At 37.9% G+C, this 18,684-nt stretch overlaps 1 protein-coding gene and 1 pseudogene across 12 annotated transcripts in view; both read right to left on the bottom strand.

The window, feature by feature from the left end:
- The window catches only part of BCL2L13 (BCL2 like 13), an 88,777-nt gene that overhangs the window by 26,071 nt on the left and 44,022 nt on the right, over nt 1-18,684 (bottom strand). For 10 of the 12 annotated variants that reach the window (XM_077759273.1, XM_077759263.1, XM_077759265.1 and 7 more), the window contains one exon: nt 13,437-13,580. In XM_077759273.1, coding sequence (XP_077615399.1) covers nt 13,437-13,580 — 144 coding nt within the window. Of the gene's footprint in view, nt 1-1,183; nt 1,940-13,436; nt 13,581-18,684 lie in introns of those variants that run through there. The other 2 variants (XM_077759274.1, XM_077759268.1) reach the window with 2 other exon arrangements.
- LOC144227397 (elongation factor 1-alpha 1 pseudogene) lies at nt 3,909-5,288 on the bottom strand (annotated as a pseudogene).

Raw genomic sequence — 18,684 nt, 5'->3', positions numbered from 1 at the left:
AATCCTAAGTGGGCTCAACATTCAGCATGGAACCCAATGTGGGGCTTGATCCCACACCCTGGGATCATGACCTGAGCGGAAATCAAGAGTTGGATGCTTAACAGACTGAGCCACCCAGGTGCCCCATACAGTCAAATGATCTTTGAGAAAGGAGCAAAGGCAATACAGTGGAGAAAAAATAGTCTTTTCAAACAGTGCTGCTGGAACAACTAGACATGCACATGCACAGAAATGAACCTAGACAGACTTTACATCCTTTAAAAAATTAATCCAAAATGGGTCACAGGCCTGAATGTAAAACACAAAACTATAAAATTCCTGGAAAATAACACAAGAGAAAACCTAGATAACCTTGGCCTTGGTGATGACTTTTTAGATACAACACTAAGGCACAGTCAATGAAAGAATGGCTGATAAGCTGGACTTTATTAAATTTAAAATGTCAGTCTATTAAAGGCAATGCTGAGAGAATGAAAAGACAAGCCACAGACTGGGAAAAAACAATTTCATTAAAAATTTTTTTTTTTTTTTAGAGAGAGCACTGTCCAAGCTGGAAAGGCACAGAATGAGGGAGACAGAGCAGGTTCTGTGCTGACAGCAGAGAGCCCGATGCAGTGCTCGAACTCACAAACTGTGAGATCATGACCTGACCCAAAGTCAGATGCTTAACTAACTGAGCCACCCACACACCCCTGGGGGAACAATTTCAAAAAACATCTGATAAAGGACTATTGCCCAAAAAATACGAAGAACGCTTTTTAAAAAAATCCAAGTTAGTTAACATATAGGGTAATATGATTTCAGGAATATAATTTAGTGATTCATCACTTACATATAACACCCAGTGCTCATCCCAACAAGTGCCCTCCTTAATGCCCATCACCCATTTAGCCCATCCCCTCACCCAACACCCTGCCAGCAACCCTCAATTTGTTCTCTGTATTTAAGAGTGTCTTATAGTTTGTCTCCCTCTGTGTTTTTATCTTATGTTTGCTTCCCTTCCCCTATGATCATGTTTTGTTTCTTAAATTTCACATATTAGTGAAATCATGATATTTGACTTTCTCTGACTGAGTTATTCCACTTAGCACAATAAACTCCAGTTCTACCCACATTGTTGCAAATGGCAAGATTTCATTTGTTTAGACTGCTAAGTAATATTCTGTTGTATAGATATACATACCATGTCTTCTTTATCCACTCATTGGCCGACATTTGGGCTCTTTCCATAATTTGGCTATTGCTGATAGTGTTGCCATAAACACTGGGGTGCATGTGCCCCTTCGAATCAGCATTTTTGTAACCTTTGTATATACCTAGTAGTGCAATTGCTGGGTCATAGGGTAGTTCTATTTTTAATTTTTTGAGGAACGTCCATACTGTTTTCCAGAGTGGTTACACCAGTTTCCATTCGCACCAGTAGTGCAAAAATGGTTCTTCTTTCTCCACATCCTCACCAACATCTGTGGTTGTCTGAGTTGTTAATTTTAGCCATTCTGACACGTATGAGGTGGTATCTTATTGTGATTTTGATTTGTATTTCCCTGATGATGAGTGATGTTGAGCATCTTTCCATGTGTCTGTTAGCCATCTGGATGTCTTCTTTGAAAAAATGTCTATTCATGTCTTTTGCCCATTTCTTCACTGGAGTATTTGTTTTTTGAGTGTTGAGTTTGAAAAGTTGTTTGTAGATTTTGGATACTAACCCTTTATCTGATTTGTCATTTGCCAACATCTATCATTCTGTCAGTTGCCTTTTAGTTTGGTGATTGTTTCCTTTGCTGTGCAGAAGTTTTTTACCTTGATGAGGTCCCGATAGTTCATTTTGCTTTTGTTTCCCTTGCCTCTGGAGATATGTCAAGTAAGAAATTGCTGGGGCCACGGTCAAAGAAGTTGTCTGTTTTCTCCTCTAGGATTTTAATGGCTTCCTGTCTTATGTATAGGTCTTTAATCCATTTTGAGTTTATTTTTGTGCATGGTGTAAGAAAGCGGTCTTTCTTCTGCATGTCACTGTCCATTTCTCCCAACACCATTTGCTGAAGAGACTTTCTTCCATTGGATATGTTGCAGGGCTCGAACCCACAAACTGTGAGATCATGACCTGAGCCAAAGTCAGATGCTTAACTGACTGAGCCACCCAGGGGCCCTGTTTTGTTTTTTTTTTTTTCTTATTTAAGAGTTCTCTGTCTCCACTAAAAGGGAGAACTACCGACCAATTTCCCTGATGAACACGGATGCAAAAATTCTCAACAAGATACTCGCAAACAATAGTACGTTAAAAGAATTAGATCCAACAATACATTAGAAGAATTATTCGCCACAATCAAGTGAGATTTGTTGCTGGGATGTAGGGCTGGTTCGATCTGCAAATCAATCAATGTGATACATCACATTAATAAAAGAAAGGATAAGAACCACAGGATCCACTTAATAGATGCAGAAAATCCATTTGACAAAATACAGCATCTTTTCTTGATAAAAACTCTCAACAAAGTAGGGATAGAAGGACTATACCTCAAGATCATAAAGGCTATATATGAAAGACCCACAACTAATGGCATCTTCAGTGGGGATGCTTTCCCCCCTAAGGTCAGGAACACAACAGGGATGTCCACTCTCACCACTGGTATTCAACATAGTGTTAGAAGTCCTTAGCCTCAACAATCAGACAACAAAAAGAAATTAAAGGCATCTGGATCGGCAAGGAGGAAGTCAAATTTTCACTCTTCACAGATGACATGATACTCTATGTGGAAAGCCCAAACAACTCTACCAAAAAAATTCCAGAACTGATGTATGAATTCAGCAAACTCACAGGATATAAAATCAATGTACGAGAAGTGGTTGCATTTCTATACACCAATAATGAAGCAACAGAAAGAGAAATCAAGGAATTGATCCCATTTGCAATTGCACCAAAACTCGTAAGATACCTCAGAATAAACCTAACCAAAGAGGTGAAAAACCTAGATACTGAAAATTACAGAAAGCTTATGAAAGAAATCAAAGACACAAAAATATGGAAAAACATTCCATGCTCATGGATTGGAAGAAAAAATATTGTTAAAATGTCAGTACTACCCAAAGCAATCTACATATTCAATGTAATCCCTATCAAAATAACACCAGTATTCTTCACAGAGCTAGAACAGACATTCCTAAAATTTGTATGGTACCAGAAAGGACCCTGAATAGCCAGAGTAATGTTGAACAAGAAAACCAAAGCTGGAGGCATCACAATTCTAGATTTCAAGCTGTATTACAAAGCTATAATCATCAAGGTAGTATGGTACTGGCACAAAAACACTCAGATCAATGGAATAGAATAGAGAACCCCTGAAATGGACCCACAAATGTATGACCAGCTAATCTTAGACAAAGCAGGAAAGAATATGGAGGGATACCTGAGTGGCTCTGTCGGCTGAGTATCTGACTTTGGCTCAGGTCATGATCATACAGTTCGTGGGTTTGAGCCCCATGTTGGGCTCTGTGCTGACAGCTCAGAGCCTGGAGCCTGCTTCAGATCTGTGTCTCCCTCTCTCTGCTGCTCCCCCACTCACGCTCTGTCTCTCGCTCACTCTCCAAAATAAACATTAAAAAAAACAAACCTGATTTTTTTCTCATTAAACTTTTGTTTTAATGGGTCTCAAAACTCTGTGGTCAAGATTTCTGGTCAAGTTGTTTCCATTAAAAAGTACTGATTTCAAAAACTAGTAACTTAAAACTGCTACACACACAAAAAAACCAAATGGTCCACAAAACATTCTTCTTTCCTTCTGAAGGTTTTATGATGCATTGTTATCATTAGCCACTCTTTTACTATTAAACTTAAACGCCCAACTGACACAGTTCTGAGACCGTCTTCCACCAGTGGTTGAGACTGGGGTGGCAGGCATTGGGGATAATATTCATTTAGCCATCTGAGCTTTCTGGGCAGACTTGGTGACTTGCCAGCTCCAGCTGCCTTCTTGTCCACTGCTTTGGCGACACTCACAACAACCATCTCAGGTCACGAATAACAAAATGGCCCAGGGTAGGATAGTCAGAGAAGCTCTCAAGACACATAGGATTGCCAGGAACCATGTCAATGATGACAGCATCGCCAGATTTCAAGTACTTGGGGCCATCATCCAGCTTTTTTCCAGAACAATGATCAGTCTTCTCCTTCAGCTCAGTGAACTTGCAGGCAATGTGAGATGTGTGACCATCCAGCACAGGTACATACCCAGCACTGATCTGGCCTGGACGGTTCAGGATAATCACCTGAGCTATGAAGCCAGATGCTTACATTGGTGCATCATTTTTGCTATCACCAGCCACACTGTCACGATGTACATCCTTGACAGATATGTTCTTGACACTGAAGCCCACAGTGTCCCCAGGAAGAGCCTCACTCAAAGCTTCATGGTGCATTTCAACAGACTTTACTTCAGTTGTAACACTGGAGCAAAAGTGACTATCATGCCTGATTTAAGAACACCAGTTTCCACTCGGCCCACAGGGACAATACCAATACTACCAATTCTGTAGACATCCTGGAGGGGCAGACGTAAGGACTTGCCAATTAGATGAGTTGGTGGCAGAATGCAATCCAGAGCTTCAAGCAGTGTGGTTCCACTCTCACTGCCATCTTTATGGGTGACTTTCCATCCCTTGAACCACGGCATGTTAGCACTTGCCTCCAGCATGTGGCCACCATCCCAACCAAAACTTGGCACAAATGCTACTGTGTTGGGGCTGTAGCCAATTTTAATGTAGGTGCTGACTTCCTTAACAATTTCCTCATGTCTCTCCTGCCTGTGGGGTGGCTCAGTGGAATCCATTTTGTTAACACCAACAAGAAGCTGTTTTACACCCAGTGTATGTAAGCTAGAAGGTCATGCTCAAAGGTCTTCCCATTCTTGGAGATACCTACTTCAAATTTGACAACACCAGCAGCAATAATCAGGACAGCACAGTCAGTCTGAGATGTGCCTATAATCATAGTTTTGATAAAGTCTCTGTGTCCTGGGGCATAAATGATGGTCACATAGGACTTGCTGGTCTCAAATTTCCACAAGGAGATATCAATGGTGATACCATATTCATGGTCAGCTTTCAGTTGATCCAAGACCTAGGCATACTTGAAGGAGCCCTTTCCCATATGAGGAACCTCCTTCTCAAATTTTTCTAAAGTTCTTTTGTCAATCCCACCACATACATAGATCAGATGACCAGTAAGTGGTAGACTTGCCTGAATCTACATGTCCAATGTTGATAACGTTGATGCGAGTCTTTTCCTTTCCCATTTTGGTTTAGGTTACCGGTGGTTTTCATGACACCTGTGTTCCGGTGGCAAAACCATTGCAAAAAAAGCCAACCTGATTTTAAAAATGGGCCAAGCACCTTAACAGACATACCAAGAAGATATACAAATGGCAAATAAGCATATGAATAGATGCTTCACATCATATGTCATCACGGAAATGCAAATTAAACTAATGAGATATGGGGGTGCCTGTGTGGCTCAGTCGGTTAAGCATCCAACTTTAGCTGGGGTCATGATCTCAGTTTGTGAGTTGGAGCCCCGTGTCGGGCTCTGTGCTGACGGCGTGGAGCCTGGAGCCTAGTTCAGATTTTGTCTCCCTCTCTCTCTGCCCCTCCCCTGCTTATATTCTAATTCACTCTCCCTCAAAAATAAACATTTTTTAAAAAAGTATCAGACTCTTGGCTTTAGGTCAGATCATGATCTTATGTTTCGTGAGACTGAGCCCCGCATCAACCCCCACTGGGCATGGAGCCTGCTTAGGATTTTCTCTCTCCCTCTACCCTTTCTCTGCTCACACATGTTCATTTTCTCTCAAAAAAAAAAAAAAAAGTTTAAAGCTTATTTCCACATAAAAACCTGCACACGGATGTTTGTAGCAACTTTATTCATAATTGCTAAAACTTGGAAAAAACCGAGATCTCCCTCAGTAGGTGAATGGGTAAATAAACATCCAAAAGAGTGCTAAAAATTGTGCTAAAAAGAAATGAGCTATCAAGCCATAAGACATGGAGGAAACTTAAATGCACATTACTAAGTGAAAGAAGCCAGACTGAAAAGGCTACACACTGCATGGTCTCAACTACCTGACATTCTGGAAAAGGAAAAACTATGGAGACAATAAACGATCAGTGGTTGCCAGGTGGGAGGGAAGGTCAAACAAGTGGAACACAGGATTTTTAGAATAGTGAAAATACTCTGTATATAATACTATAGGGGCAGATATATGTCATTATGTTTAAAATATTTTTAACGTTTATTTTTGAGACAGAGAGAGAGAGAGCGCACAAACAGGAGAGGGGCAGAGAGAGAACGAAACACAGAATCTGAAGCAGGCTCCAGGCTTTGAGCTGTCAGCACAGAGCTCGACACGGAGCTCAAACTCATAAACCGTGATATGGTGACCCGAGCTGCAGTCAGATGCCTAACCAGCTAAGCCACCCAGGCGCCCCAGATATACGTCATTATAAATCTGTCCAAATTATGGAATATACACCAAGTAAAATGCAATGTAAAACTATGGTGTCTGGGTGACAATGATGTGTCCATGGAGGTTCATTAGTTGTAACAACTGTATGACTCTGATGGGAGATGTTGATAATGGGGAAGGTTATGCATGCGTACAGGCAGGTAGTATATGAGAAATCTCTGTAACTTCTGCTCAATATTTCTGTGAACCTAGAATTGCTTTACAATATATTTAAAAAAATTCAGGACACCTGGGTGGCTCAGTCAGTTAAGCATCTGATTTTGGCTCAGGTCATAATCTCACAGTTCGTGAGTTTGAGCACCGCGTTGCACTCTATGCTGACAGCTCAGAGCCTGGAGCCTGGAGCCTGCTTTGGATTTTGTGTCTCCCTCTCTCTCTCTGCCTCTCCCCTGTTCATGCTCTGTCTCTATCACTCTCTCTTCTCTCTCTCAAAAATAAACATTAAAATTTTTTTTTAAAGTTCAAACCAGTCACATTACTTCTAAACCTCAATAAAGTACTCTTCTCAATACCAGTACAATGGAAAAATCATCTCAAATATATTGTCAAAAACAATCACAAAACATAAATCATAGAAAAAAATTACCTGCGGACCTGCAAAAGGCATTTATCCTAGCCACTTCTTTTTATAACTCAAAGAACAAAATATTACTTTCCTCTCTGCAAATCTATAAGCCCAAAGCCTAACATATTATAGCTGCCATCACCTCCTCCTTTCCTATAGGGTTTTAAAACTAGTTCCACTTTGAGAGCTAGGTAGTTTGTTTTACCCTGATGTTATGTTCAAGTGGCTGAAGACAAACACATTACCCATGGAAATCATATTACAGACTTTATATACCTGACATGCATGTAGACAATGACCATAATTGTCAATGACCTCTAGAAGAATGACCATAATGGTTTTAAAACCTGTCAATGTAATGTTTAACACAAAGTACTTTAATGATGATTCATGTTGACACTTTGTATCAGAGGATACATTTTCATCAATTAGCCAAAAAAGCAATCTCTCGGTTTTAAACATATACAAAAACAGAGCGTTTAGACATAACAATGTGAAATATAGATTGGGCATTCAAATTTAGAGATTAGAAACACATTTAAAATTTTTTAATATTAACAACTATTCATATTCTTGCTTTTTCTTTAGCACACACACTTCAGTTAAATACTTTCTCTGTAATAAATTATAATAACCAACATGCTTTGATATACTACATCATAATAAAATTAAAATGGAGAAGGGAATGAATAACATCCCTGTATTTTGTTTCTTCCCTTCTTGTAAAGCACCATATAGGTGAGGAAGATTCCTAGGTGGAGCTACCCATGAACAGCATCAATGGCAATAATGACAATGAGGAAAATGGGGGGGCTGGCTTATGTACTTTCCGCATCCTCTATCTACAGTGGAGATAGAAAGGAGATTCTTTTGAATGCACAAATGCACAACATGAATTAGGGCAGAGCAGTTTAAGAGGAAGTCGTTACTAAAAAAAAAAAAAAAAACAAAAACAACAACACACAAACAAAAAACCAAAAAAACGGAGTGAGGAACACCTGACTGGCTCAGTCTGTTAAGCATCTGACTTTGGCTCAAGTCATGATCTCACAGTTCATGAGTTTGAGCCTCGTATCGGGCTCTGTGCTATCAGCTCAGAGCCTGGAGCCCGCTTCAGATTCTGTGTCTCCCTCTCTCTCTGCCCCTCCCCCACTCATGCTCTGTCTCTCTCTGTCCCAAAAATGAATAAACATTAAATCAATTATTTATTTAAAAAAAAAGAGGACATTGTTACTGTGACAGCCCTTCCCCCTAAGAAGATGAGCAGACTTTATGTTTGAAGTAGAAATGCACAGCAGCAGAGACCACAGCTCTCAGTCAGAAGATAGAAAAGAAAAAGACAGAAGCAAAGTACAGACTATATGTATAACTGACCCAGTAGGCCTGAAACTATTCCCCTGGGGCATTAGTACCACTTCAGGTGCTCTCTGTTTCAAGCATGAGGAAAAGAGAAGCCAGGAAGAAGGGGAGTGTTTTCTCTGCAGACTCTACATTCCATCTCTCTTCCTTCCTCATGTTTTGGCTTTGAAGCTAGGCATCTATACTTTTTATTTTTTATTTAAAAAATTAACATATTTTATTTATTTCTGAGAGAGAGAGAGACAGCGTGAGCAGGGGAGGGTCAGAGAGAGAGGGAGATACAGAATCTGAAACAGGCTCCAGGCTCTGAGCTAGCTGTCAGCACAGAGCCCCCACGTGCGGCTGGAACCCAGGAACCGTGAGATCATGACCTGAGCCAAAGTCAGATGCTTTAACGACTGAGCCACCCAGGCACCCCATCTATATTGAAAATAACTGAGCATACCTTCTGCCAGCCCCTACTGAGGAAAAGAAAAGCCCCTTGAAAGCCCCTGTGAAGTGGTGTATTATCATAGTAATTTACTTGAACTTGAGACCATGATAAGCATGACCCAAATTACCACCCTATTTTCACATATCCAAGTTTCAGTAACTCTCAAATCCAGTATTTCATTCAAACTCTGTTAAGGCATTTTACTAACCTCATTCCCTCTTTGGCCTACAGTCATTTTAGAATTTCCTAGCAGTTGGCTGCTGTTTAGAAATTTGCAAGGGCTCGCGTCGGGCTCTGTGCTGACTGCCAGCTCAGAGCCTGGAGCCTGTTTCAGAGTCTGTGATTCCCTCTCTCTCTGACCCTCTCCTGCTCACACTGTCTCTGTCTCTCTCTCTCCTAGAAATAAATAAAAACATTAAAAAAAAAAAAAAAGAAATTTGCAAGGGCTTCAGTTCCCACAAATGCCACCAACAGATTATAATTTTGGCAACAATGCTATGGTCTCCTTTTATTACCCCCAGACTAAGACCTGCATCATTCAGGGTATAAATTTTATTCTTGCAATGTAACTACCACCTCTTTCTTAAAACGAAATCAGGTTAGTAAGTGATATAAATGCTTTGTTATTTTGTTTTGTTTTTCAAGACAAAGGCAAGCTTCCCTAAGTCTGAATTTATAGTTATTAAAAAAGAAAAGAGGAGCACCTGGCTGGCTCAGTCAGTAGAGAGTATATGACTCTTAATCTTGGGGTTGTGGGTTCAAGCCCCACGTTGGGCCTAGAACTTACTTAAAAAAACAAAACCAACACCAAAAAACAAACAAGATACATACACACAAATATCCTGGGCAATGAAAAAATATTTTAATCCAAAAACTAAGAAGAAATTAAGATACAATAATAAAAATGAAAAGGGAGCTACAACTCCATACATTGTAAAGATTAAAAGAAAGGACTTTTTTTAAAAGAAAGCCAAACTGCCACACATAGCACCTCATTCAGATGTGAATGAGGTAGAAGCCTGACTACCATACTTCTATAAATGGACCTTAAGAGCCTGTTTGGAGGCTCTAGTAGGGGAGCGTAGCCACTCCTACAGCTTTGACAAAAGAACGGTACTCCTCGATCAGGGAAGATCATCCTCTTAACACAGTACGCAGCCTCAGGAGATGCACAGGGAGCAGTGAGGGAGGAAGGGGACGCCAGCCTAGCCAGTTAGATAGCTGAATCAGCCCTGGTGATCAATAGGGTGACAGATTTTGCAGGCAGATTGCCTTCCCATCCAAAAGAGAGGATATTTTTGAGACATTCAGAAATCTGAACGCTGGGGGACCTGGGTGGCTCAGTTAGTTTAGCATTCAACTCTCAATCTTGGCTCAGGTCATGATCTCATGGTTTGTGGGATCGAACTCCACGGTATTAGCAAACAGCCAGCTTGGGATTCCCTATCCTTCTCTCTCTGCCCCTCCCCTGCCTGTGTGTACTCACCCTCTCTCTTTCTCTCTTTCTCTCAAATAAACTTAAAAAAAAAAAAAAAGTGAATGCCAACAGGATATTGAAGAAATCATTTTTAATTTTTTTGATGTGATAATGGTAGTGTGATTAAAAAGAAAATATTTGCTTTTTAGAGATATATACTGAAAAAAAGTTTATTCCGCTATACTTAAAATACAGTGCTGTATTAAAGTGTATATAGTACAGTGATTCAATTCTATATATTCCTCAGTGCTCATGATAAGTGTACTCTTAATCCTCTTTACTATTTCACCTATCCCCCCTCCTACTTCCCTACAAACTGAAATTGTTATAGATAAAAGTATATGATGTCTGGATTTTGTTTAAAATAATATTAAGAAAAGACATGACTAAGATGTGAATAAAGCATAAGTGGCAATGAGTTAATGGCTGTTAGGGCTTAAATGATGGGGGTCATTATACCATCTTATCTATTTTCATACATGTTCAAAATTCTCCAACATAAAATGTTTACTTATTTATTTATTAATGTTTATTTGCCTATTTTGAAGAAGAGAAAGAGAGTGCAAACAGGAGAGGGGCAGAGAGAGAGAATCCCAAGCAGGCTCTGCTCAGTCAGTGTAGAGCCATGGGGCTTGATCCCACAAACCATGAGATCATGAAAAGCTGAAATTAAGAGACCTGAGCTGAAATCAAGAGTCAGACATTTGGGGCGCCTGGGTGGTTCAGTCGGTAAAGCGTCCGACTTCGGCTCATGATCTCACGGTTCGTTGGTTTGAGCCCCACGTCAGGCTCTGTAGTGACAGCTCAGAGCCTGGAGCCAGTTTCAGATTCTGTGTCTCCCTCTCTCTCTGACCACCTCCCCACCTGCTCACAATGTCTCTCTCTCTCTCTCTCAGAAATAAATAAAACATTAAAAAAATTTTTAAAAAGAGTCAGACACTTAATTGACTGAGCCACCCAGATACCCTAAAAAAATTTTAACTGAAGACATTCAAGAAAAATTACAAGCCAATCTCACTCACTGAGACTGATACAACTAAATGGTAAAATAATTGAAAGGACTCATTTTAACATCAGGAAAAAGACACGGATGAGTTCTAACACCAATTCCATTAATATTGTACTGGATTAGTGAAATAAATGTGATAAATAAATTAAAAAGATAGACTTGTCAAGGAAAAAACCTATCATTATTCACAGACTGTATGATTTTCTATGTAAATCAAAGAAACCTGGAGATAAATAATCAGAATAATAATACAGTTTAACAAATTTGCTAGATATGAAATCAATATGAAAAAGTCAATTTCATAAGGGTACCGTAGTTGAGTAAGATATTAACACTAGGAGAAACTGGGTGAAGAATACACAGAACACTTTATAACATTTTATAAATTTTTTAATGTTTTTATTTATTTCTGAGAGACAGAGAGAGACTAGCGTGAGCAGGGGAGGGTCAGCAAGAGAGGGAGATACAGAATCTGAAGCAGGCTCTAGGCTCTGAGCTGTCAGCACAGAGCCTGATGCGGGGCTCGAACCCACGAACCGTGAGATCATGACCTGAGCCGAAGTCAGACGCTTAACAGACTGAGCCACCCAGGCGCCCCAAAATAATCTTATTTTAAAAGATTATAAATGATTTTAAAAATTAAGAAGTCTGACAATATTAAGTACTGGGGAATATGAAGAGCAACAAAAATTCTTATGTACTGCTGACAGAGTATAAGTTGGAAAAACACTTTGGAAAACACTTTGGCATTATCCTGTAAACTGAACACGTCTATACTCGTGGACCCAGAAATTCTACTCCAAAGTATATACCCAGAGAAACTCGTATACATATGTATAACAATGTTCATAACAGCAATATTTGTAATAACTAAAAGGTGAAAATATCTACTGACAAGAATATAGATAAATAAATAGTGTGATATATTTACACAATGGAATACCAAACATCAGCCAATACATTAACCTAGACTATGTATTCTCAATGTGGATCATTTCGAGAGTAAAACCTGGTTTGGCAAGATGGGGGAAATCTTAGATATTATTATCACTTGTGGCCCTCCAAAGGGCCACAGTACATAGATACACTTATTATTTGTGGTGTTAAAATTTCATGGGGGAGGAGGGAGATGATTAGGATAAAAATGTCTACAAAAGGATCCTTAAAGGACTGATTAAAAAAAAAATTGGAGAAACAATGACCTAGGAGAGTCTCAAGAATCTAACACTGAGTGAAAAAAAAGCAAGTTTAGAAAAATACATTTAATGTGGTATTATTCACATTATTGTCTAGGGATATATATATACAAATTAATATATTGTCCAGGTATATATTATATATATAGTTAAGCTATAAAAATATATTACACATTATTGTCTAGGGATATATATATATATATATAGTTAAGCTATAAAAAATTTTCAGAAAAGAAGCTATCCTTGTGAAGTTGGTAGGAGCATGCTGAAATCTAAGAGGAGCACAGAAAAGGATTCAAACGTGTTGGCTGTGTTCTTCCAATGAGATGGCTAATACATAGGCATTCACTTTATTATTCCTCATCTCTTATCTTTTGTTAGTACAAAATGTTTCATAATTAGAACTACTTAAAAGAACTATTTAGGGGACGCCTGGGTGGCTGTTGGTTAAGTGTCCGACTTTGGCTAAGGTCACGATCTCGCGGTTTGTGGGTTCGAGCCCCCCGTCGGGCTCTGTGCTGACAGCTAGCTCACAGCCTGGAGCCTGCTTTGGATTCTGTGTCTCCCTCTCTCTCTGACCCTCCCCCGCTCACGCTGTCTCTCTCTCTCTCTCAGAAATTTAAAAAAGATTTTTTTAAAAACCCAATCAGGACATTTAAAAAATTTTTTAAAAGAACTATTTAGAACACCACCTATCACATTACTCTAAGTAAAATCTTAATAGTGAAACCATATTAATAGTCTTGCTTTACTATCATCATGCAATCAATATTAAATAATATTAAATGATAATATTGATACTAAACCTATGTTCATAAAAACAAGCACTGTGAGCAGCTTCAACTTTCTTTTAAAGACAGGAAAACACACAAGAGCTCATACCCAGCCACCTTGCTGAATGATGTACTCCGCAGCAAAGTCCTCCAGGTACGTCACACCGAACTGCAGCAACGCGCTCAAAGGCTCTTGACCACGTCTTGTCAACTCCAAAAGCATTTGTTGTAGCAAAATCAGAGGCACCAAAATCTTCAATGCAAAGATAAGAGAGTAAAAAACAAACAGAAATTCTTATAATTCATTTTATATGTTCAACTATTAGAAAATGATACTTGAATGCATCATTGTAGAATCTCATTTTTATTATAATAAAGGAACAAAACATTGACCCCCTACTAGTCTGTCTGTGAATACTGCATGTAAATTTTTATACCATACGGTGGTAGAAATTATTATTATATGAAAACAATTAGGCTCCTGTGAATGTGTGTTTATGTGAAACATGTATAGGAAATTCACTGAAGTATTACTTATTAACAGCAAAACAACCCAACAGGGACTGGTCAAATAAATTTCGGTTAAATATCATGTAGCTGTTAAAAAGAATTAGATTATTTACTGCCCAATCACCAAGATTTATTTTCAGTGAGAAAAGTTATAGGAGAGTGTATATAATAATGCTATCTTTGTGTTGAAAACATAACACACACACACACGTACACACACACACACACACGCACACATGCTTGCATAATCCTGTAGTACCTCTGAAAATATATATAAAAAAAACTGGTAATAGTGGCAGCCTAAGAAAAGAAAGAAGTAACTGGCGACAGGATGGGAAAACAGTTTTCAATACGTATCTTTCTGAACTTATTGCATTTTGTATTTTCTTTTATTATTTTGTATTTTTCTTTTATTACCTATTTGAAAATAAGACTTTCAAAATTATCAGCAATTTTATAAAAAGTCATCAAAATCTAAGGAAGTATTATCATTCCAAATAATGTCGCTCAATATTTAAAAACCATCACATTTATGACAGAGCTGTAGTAGAGTCCCTTGCCTTCCAAAAACAGCTGCACACTGAAAAGAACGAACCATTTTCAACCATCTGCATCCCTTTACTCTAAGACATCAAGAGGGCTCCACATTCCCGAAAAAGGAATGCAAAAGGAAATGAAACCAATTCCAGTTCCTTATTACTGAATTGCCAAGGTAATAACTCAGGGATTACAAAATATTTCTTCAGAGGAGGCCAAACAGAAAAGACAATGAGTTTATAGTCTCACTAATATTCTTTGGCTTTTAAGTAAAAGTAGTCCTGAGGCAATCTATGTTAAAGACTGAAAGAAAGAATGCAACAAACACATATCTTCCTTTTTTGATATTGTAAAAGATTCCAGCCCAAAATATATTTAAAAACCCCTTCTTGGGGCACCTGGGTGACTCAGTTGGTTAAGCATCCGACTTCGGCTCAGGTCATGTTCTCGTGGTCTGTGGGTTCAAACCCCGCATTGGGCTCTTTGCTGACAGCTCAGAGCCTGGAGCCTGCTTCAGGTTCTGTGTCTCCCTCTCTCTCTGTTCCTCCCCTGCTTGTGCTCTCTCTCTCCTCTTTCTCTCTCAAAAATAAATAAAGATTTTAAAAAATTAAAAAAATAAAACCTTTCTTAACACTAATGGAGGGGTATAGGGCTAACAGGGCTATAGAAAATATATTAGGCTTTCTTCACAATTAGAAAACTGTCATATTATTAAAAACAAACAAAAAACCCCCAAAACTTATTGCTCATCTAGCCCCATTTTGTCTTCGCAGAAGCAGTAAGGTACAGCTTGTTGATCAGTCTTGCTAACTTAGATCATATCAACGTCAAAGGCCTGCAATGTTCTGTACCTCAAAACATTCTAAGTTCCCCTAATAAGCTACAAATATGCAATGTTTTAAAGTTATTCATATTTAAGCTTTATTACCTCTTAAGGAAATGAGTTGCACTTTATACTTGCTATATAATACTTATACACTTATTTTTATTTGTTCCAAATTTACCTCTCTCATGGATCAAAAAGTAGATGCCCTAGTTTTACTATGTAATCATCTAGAGATAAATCTGTAATCCTCTTTCACTGCTATCTTAATTTCAGTCCTTAATCATATTCCTTCTCATTCACTATACTTTTTAGGCTGAAATTTACTAATCTTTTAGTCTGTTCTTCACATGGCCATTCTTCCATTGTTTTAATCATTTAAGTTATTCCTTCCCAGATCTTCTCCAACTCAATTATATCTTTCTTGAAATGCAGTAACCAGAGTGCAGAAATGTCATTTTACAGGATAAACAAATGCTAATTGTAGTATTCTTGGTGATACATGTTCTAATTTACCTATTTGACATACTATCTTCAAGGACCTATATGAGGACTTCCAAGCCCACTTTTACGTGTAATTTGCACTGTCTTAATTATAGTTAAACCCACTTGCCCTCTAATTTTTGTGATTACACACAAAACTTCTTGAGTTACTTCTACAACCAATTTCATCAACTTGGCAATGTACTATCCACAAGAATTTATCACCTTATACCTGATAGTTTTATTTTTTGCACTCCCTCTCCCACAGTACTAAAAAAATTTTAAAAAAAAACAAACACCGAACCTGGATCCCCAAGCATCCATTCCTAGAAGGTCCCCACTATTCATATATCTAGGACTAAAGAGCAACCAGTCTTAGTTTTTGAATTCCTCTTTGTAAATCATTTCCTTACGAGATGATAGTAACCCCCACAAAACATATGTTATTTTTTCCTCCAGTAATTTTGTAAAGAAAGGCTAAGGTAATTTTGACCACCAAAAAGGAATACCTCCATTTACTATCTCCTCATATGTACCATGTGGCACCTTCCTCCAATAGATTAGACTTTGCTAACATTATCTTTTTATTAAAGAATATATGAGTTTGCCTGATGCAGAAATAAAATATACTAGTTTATAGCTCCAAGGATCTCTTCCAGCAGAACAGATATTTGTGATTATAAAATACATACTTTGATCTATCAATCTACTATTCAGTAACCATTCTATAATTTAACAATTCTAGTAAATGTCATATCCCACAAATTTTATCTGTATCTAATCCAGTGATTAGGTTTGAATGTTTGTCCTATCTCCTTCAAAATAAAATTTGAGTCAGCCAAGCATTATGTATCACACAGTGTAATGCAAGGAAATAGGGAACGCCACCAATGATGTATTCGTGCCAAAAAGATTAAACGTGAATACGATTAGGCAGGCTTCTAGATCTACCTACCAAAGGAAATGAAATATAGATACAGAAGAATGTTAAGTGACATCTCAATGATGTCAATAAAATCCAGAAAGTAGGAAATTTTACAAGAGAAATAACTTGTAAGTAAAGAAAAACACATGAGGGAGGATAAGTCTACATATTAAGACACTTCAGTCACATAGTACATGATCACATTTATATGAAATGTCCAGAACAGGCAAATTTAAAGAGACAAAGTAGGGTGATGTTGCTAGAGGCTGAGAAGAACAGAAAATGGAGAGTGACTACTACCGAAGTATGGGGTTTTTTTATGGGAAGATAAAAACATTCGGGAATCAGATGGTGGAAATGGCTATACAACTCTGTGAATGTACTAAAAAAGCCACTAAACTGTATACCTTAAAAGGGTAAATTTTATGGTATGAATATTTTAATTTTTTTTTTAAAAGTAAAAACAAGAGGGTTATCAACCAAATGCAATGCTTAGACCTTGTTTGGATCTCAATTCAAACAAATCATCTTAGAAAAATACCTTTATGAGATAATTGGAAAAATCTGAATACTGAATAATGTGATGACAGAATTACCATTAATATTTTGAGGCAAAATAGTGGTATTATCAGTTGGTTAAAAAAAGGGATATCATCCTTAAAATACATATTAATGTATTTATGAATAAAATGATACTTAGGAGGGGCCTCCGGGTGGCTCAGTCAGTTAAGCATCCAACTCTTGACTTCAGCTCAAGTCACGATCTCATATGAGATCAAGCCCCGTGACAGGCTCAACACTGACAGCACAGAGCCTGTTTGGGATTCTCTTTCTCGCTTTCTCTCTGCCCTTCCCCTGCTCATGCACCCACATGCTCTCTCCTCTTTCTCCTTCTCTCTCAAAATAAATAAATAAAAACTTTTTAAAATATTTTTTAATGATGTCTAGGGTCTACTTTAAAGTAACCTGGGGGAAGAATGAGAAGAGTATGGGGGAAAAAGATGAAACAAGACCAGTCATATGTTAATCATTATTGAAGCTGAGTGACAGATACATGGGGTTTGCTATATTATTCACTGTGCTTTTGTGTATGCTAGAAATTTTAATAATAAAAATTCTAAATATTAGTGATTTAATATGCCACTAAAATTAACCAAGGCAAATAATTCATTTATTTTTGCTATTATTTTTCCAAAATTTATTTATTATACTATGAACAATAGGTACTAACACCATAGCTGGCTCTATTTTTACAGTTATAATATTTATTCTATTTTATAATTTTTTAAAGATTTCATTTTACTTTTTTAAGGTTTATTTATTTTATTTTTGAGAGAGAGACAGAGTGTGAGTTGGGGAAGGGCAGAGGGAAGGAGACACAGAATCTGAAGCAGGCTCCAGCTTCAAGCTGTTGGCACAGAGCTCAATGCGGGGTTCAAACTGTGAGATCATGACCTGAGCTGAAGTTGGCCGCTTAACTGACTGAGCCACCCAGGTGCCCCTAAAGATATTATTTTTAAGTATAAATCTCTATACCCAATATGGGGTCCAAACCCACACCCCTGAGGTCAAAAGTTGCACACTCTACCAACTGAGCAGCCAGGATACACTGTTTAACAAAAAAGGTATAAAGAGAGTGAGAAAAATAAGATGTAAAGTGTGGTATGTCTCTGGACACCATTTAAACTCAAGGTCAAAAAATACAGTGATTATGACTGTGCCATAACCAGTTATGGAAATTTACAAGTAACATAATTATAGTCATCAGACCAATGGCATACACAGGTGCCTTCAATTAATGCACCTGAGCATAGGTATATTTCTGGCAGAGTCTATACCCCCAAGAAAAGGCAAAGCTAAGCATTTCATGGCTTTTTCTCTTTGATGGTCATTTTCTTTTTTCCTCAGAAGCAGATAAGTACATAGGGAAAAACAATACCCATGTAGGGGTAGGGCAGAGAAAGAAAAGAACCTATAACTTAGAGATAATTACTACACATTATTTAATATTTTGGCACATATTTCAATTATTTTTCTAGGCATATATATACCTACATTTTTTTTTTTTCACATTTATTT

Source organism: Crocuta crocuta, unplaced genomic scaffold (genome assembly GCF_008692635.1).
Source record: "Crocuta crocuta isolate KB4526 unplaced genomic scaffold, BGI_CrCroc_1.0 scaffold72, whole genome shotgun sequence".
Lineage (NCBI taxonomy): Eukaryota > Metazoa > Chordata > Mammalia > Carnivora > Hyaenidae > Crocuta > Crocuta crocuta.
The sequence above is the reverse complement of the archived record's forward strand: the minus strand, read 5'-3'. Positions and strand labels throughout refer to the sequence as shown.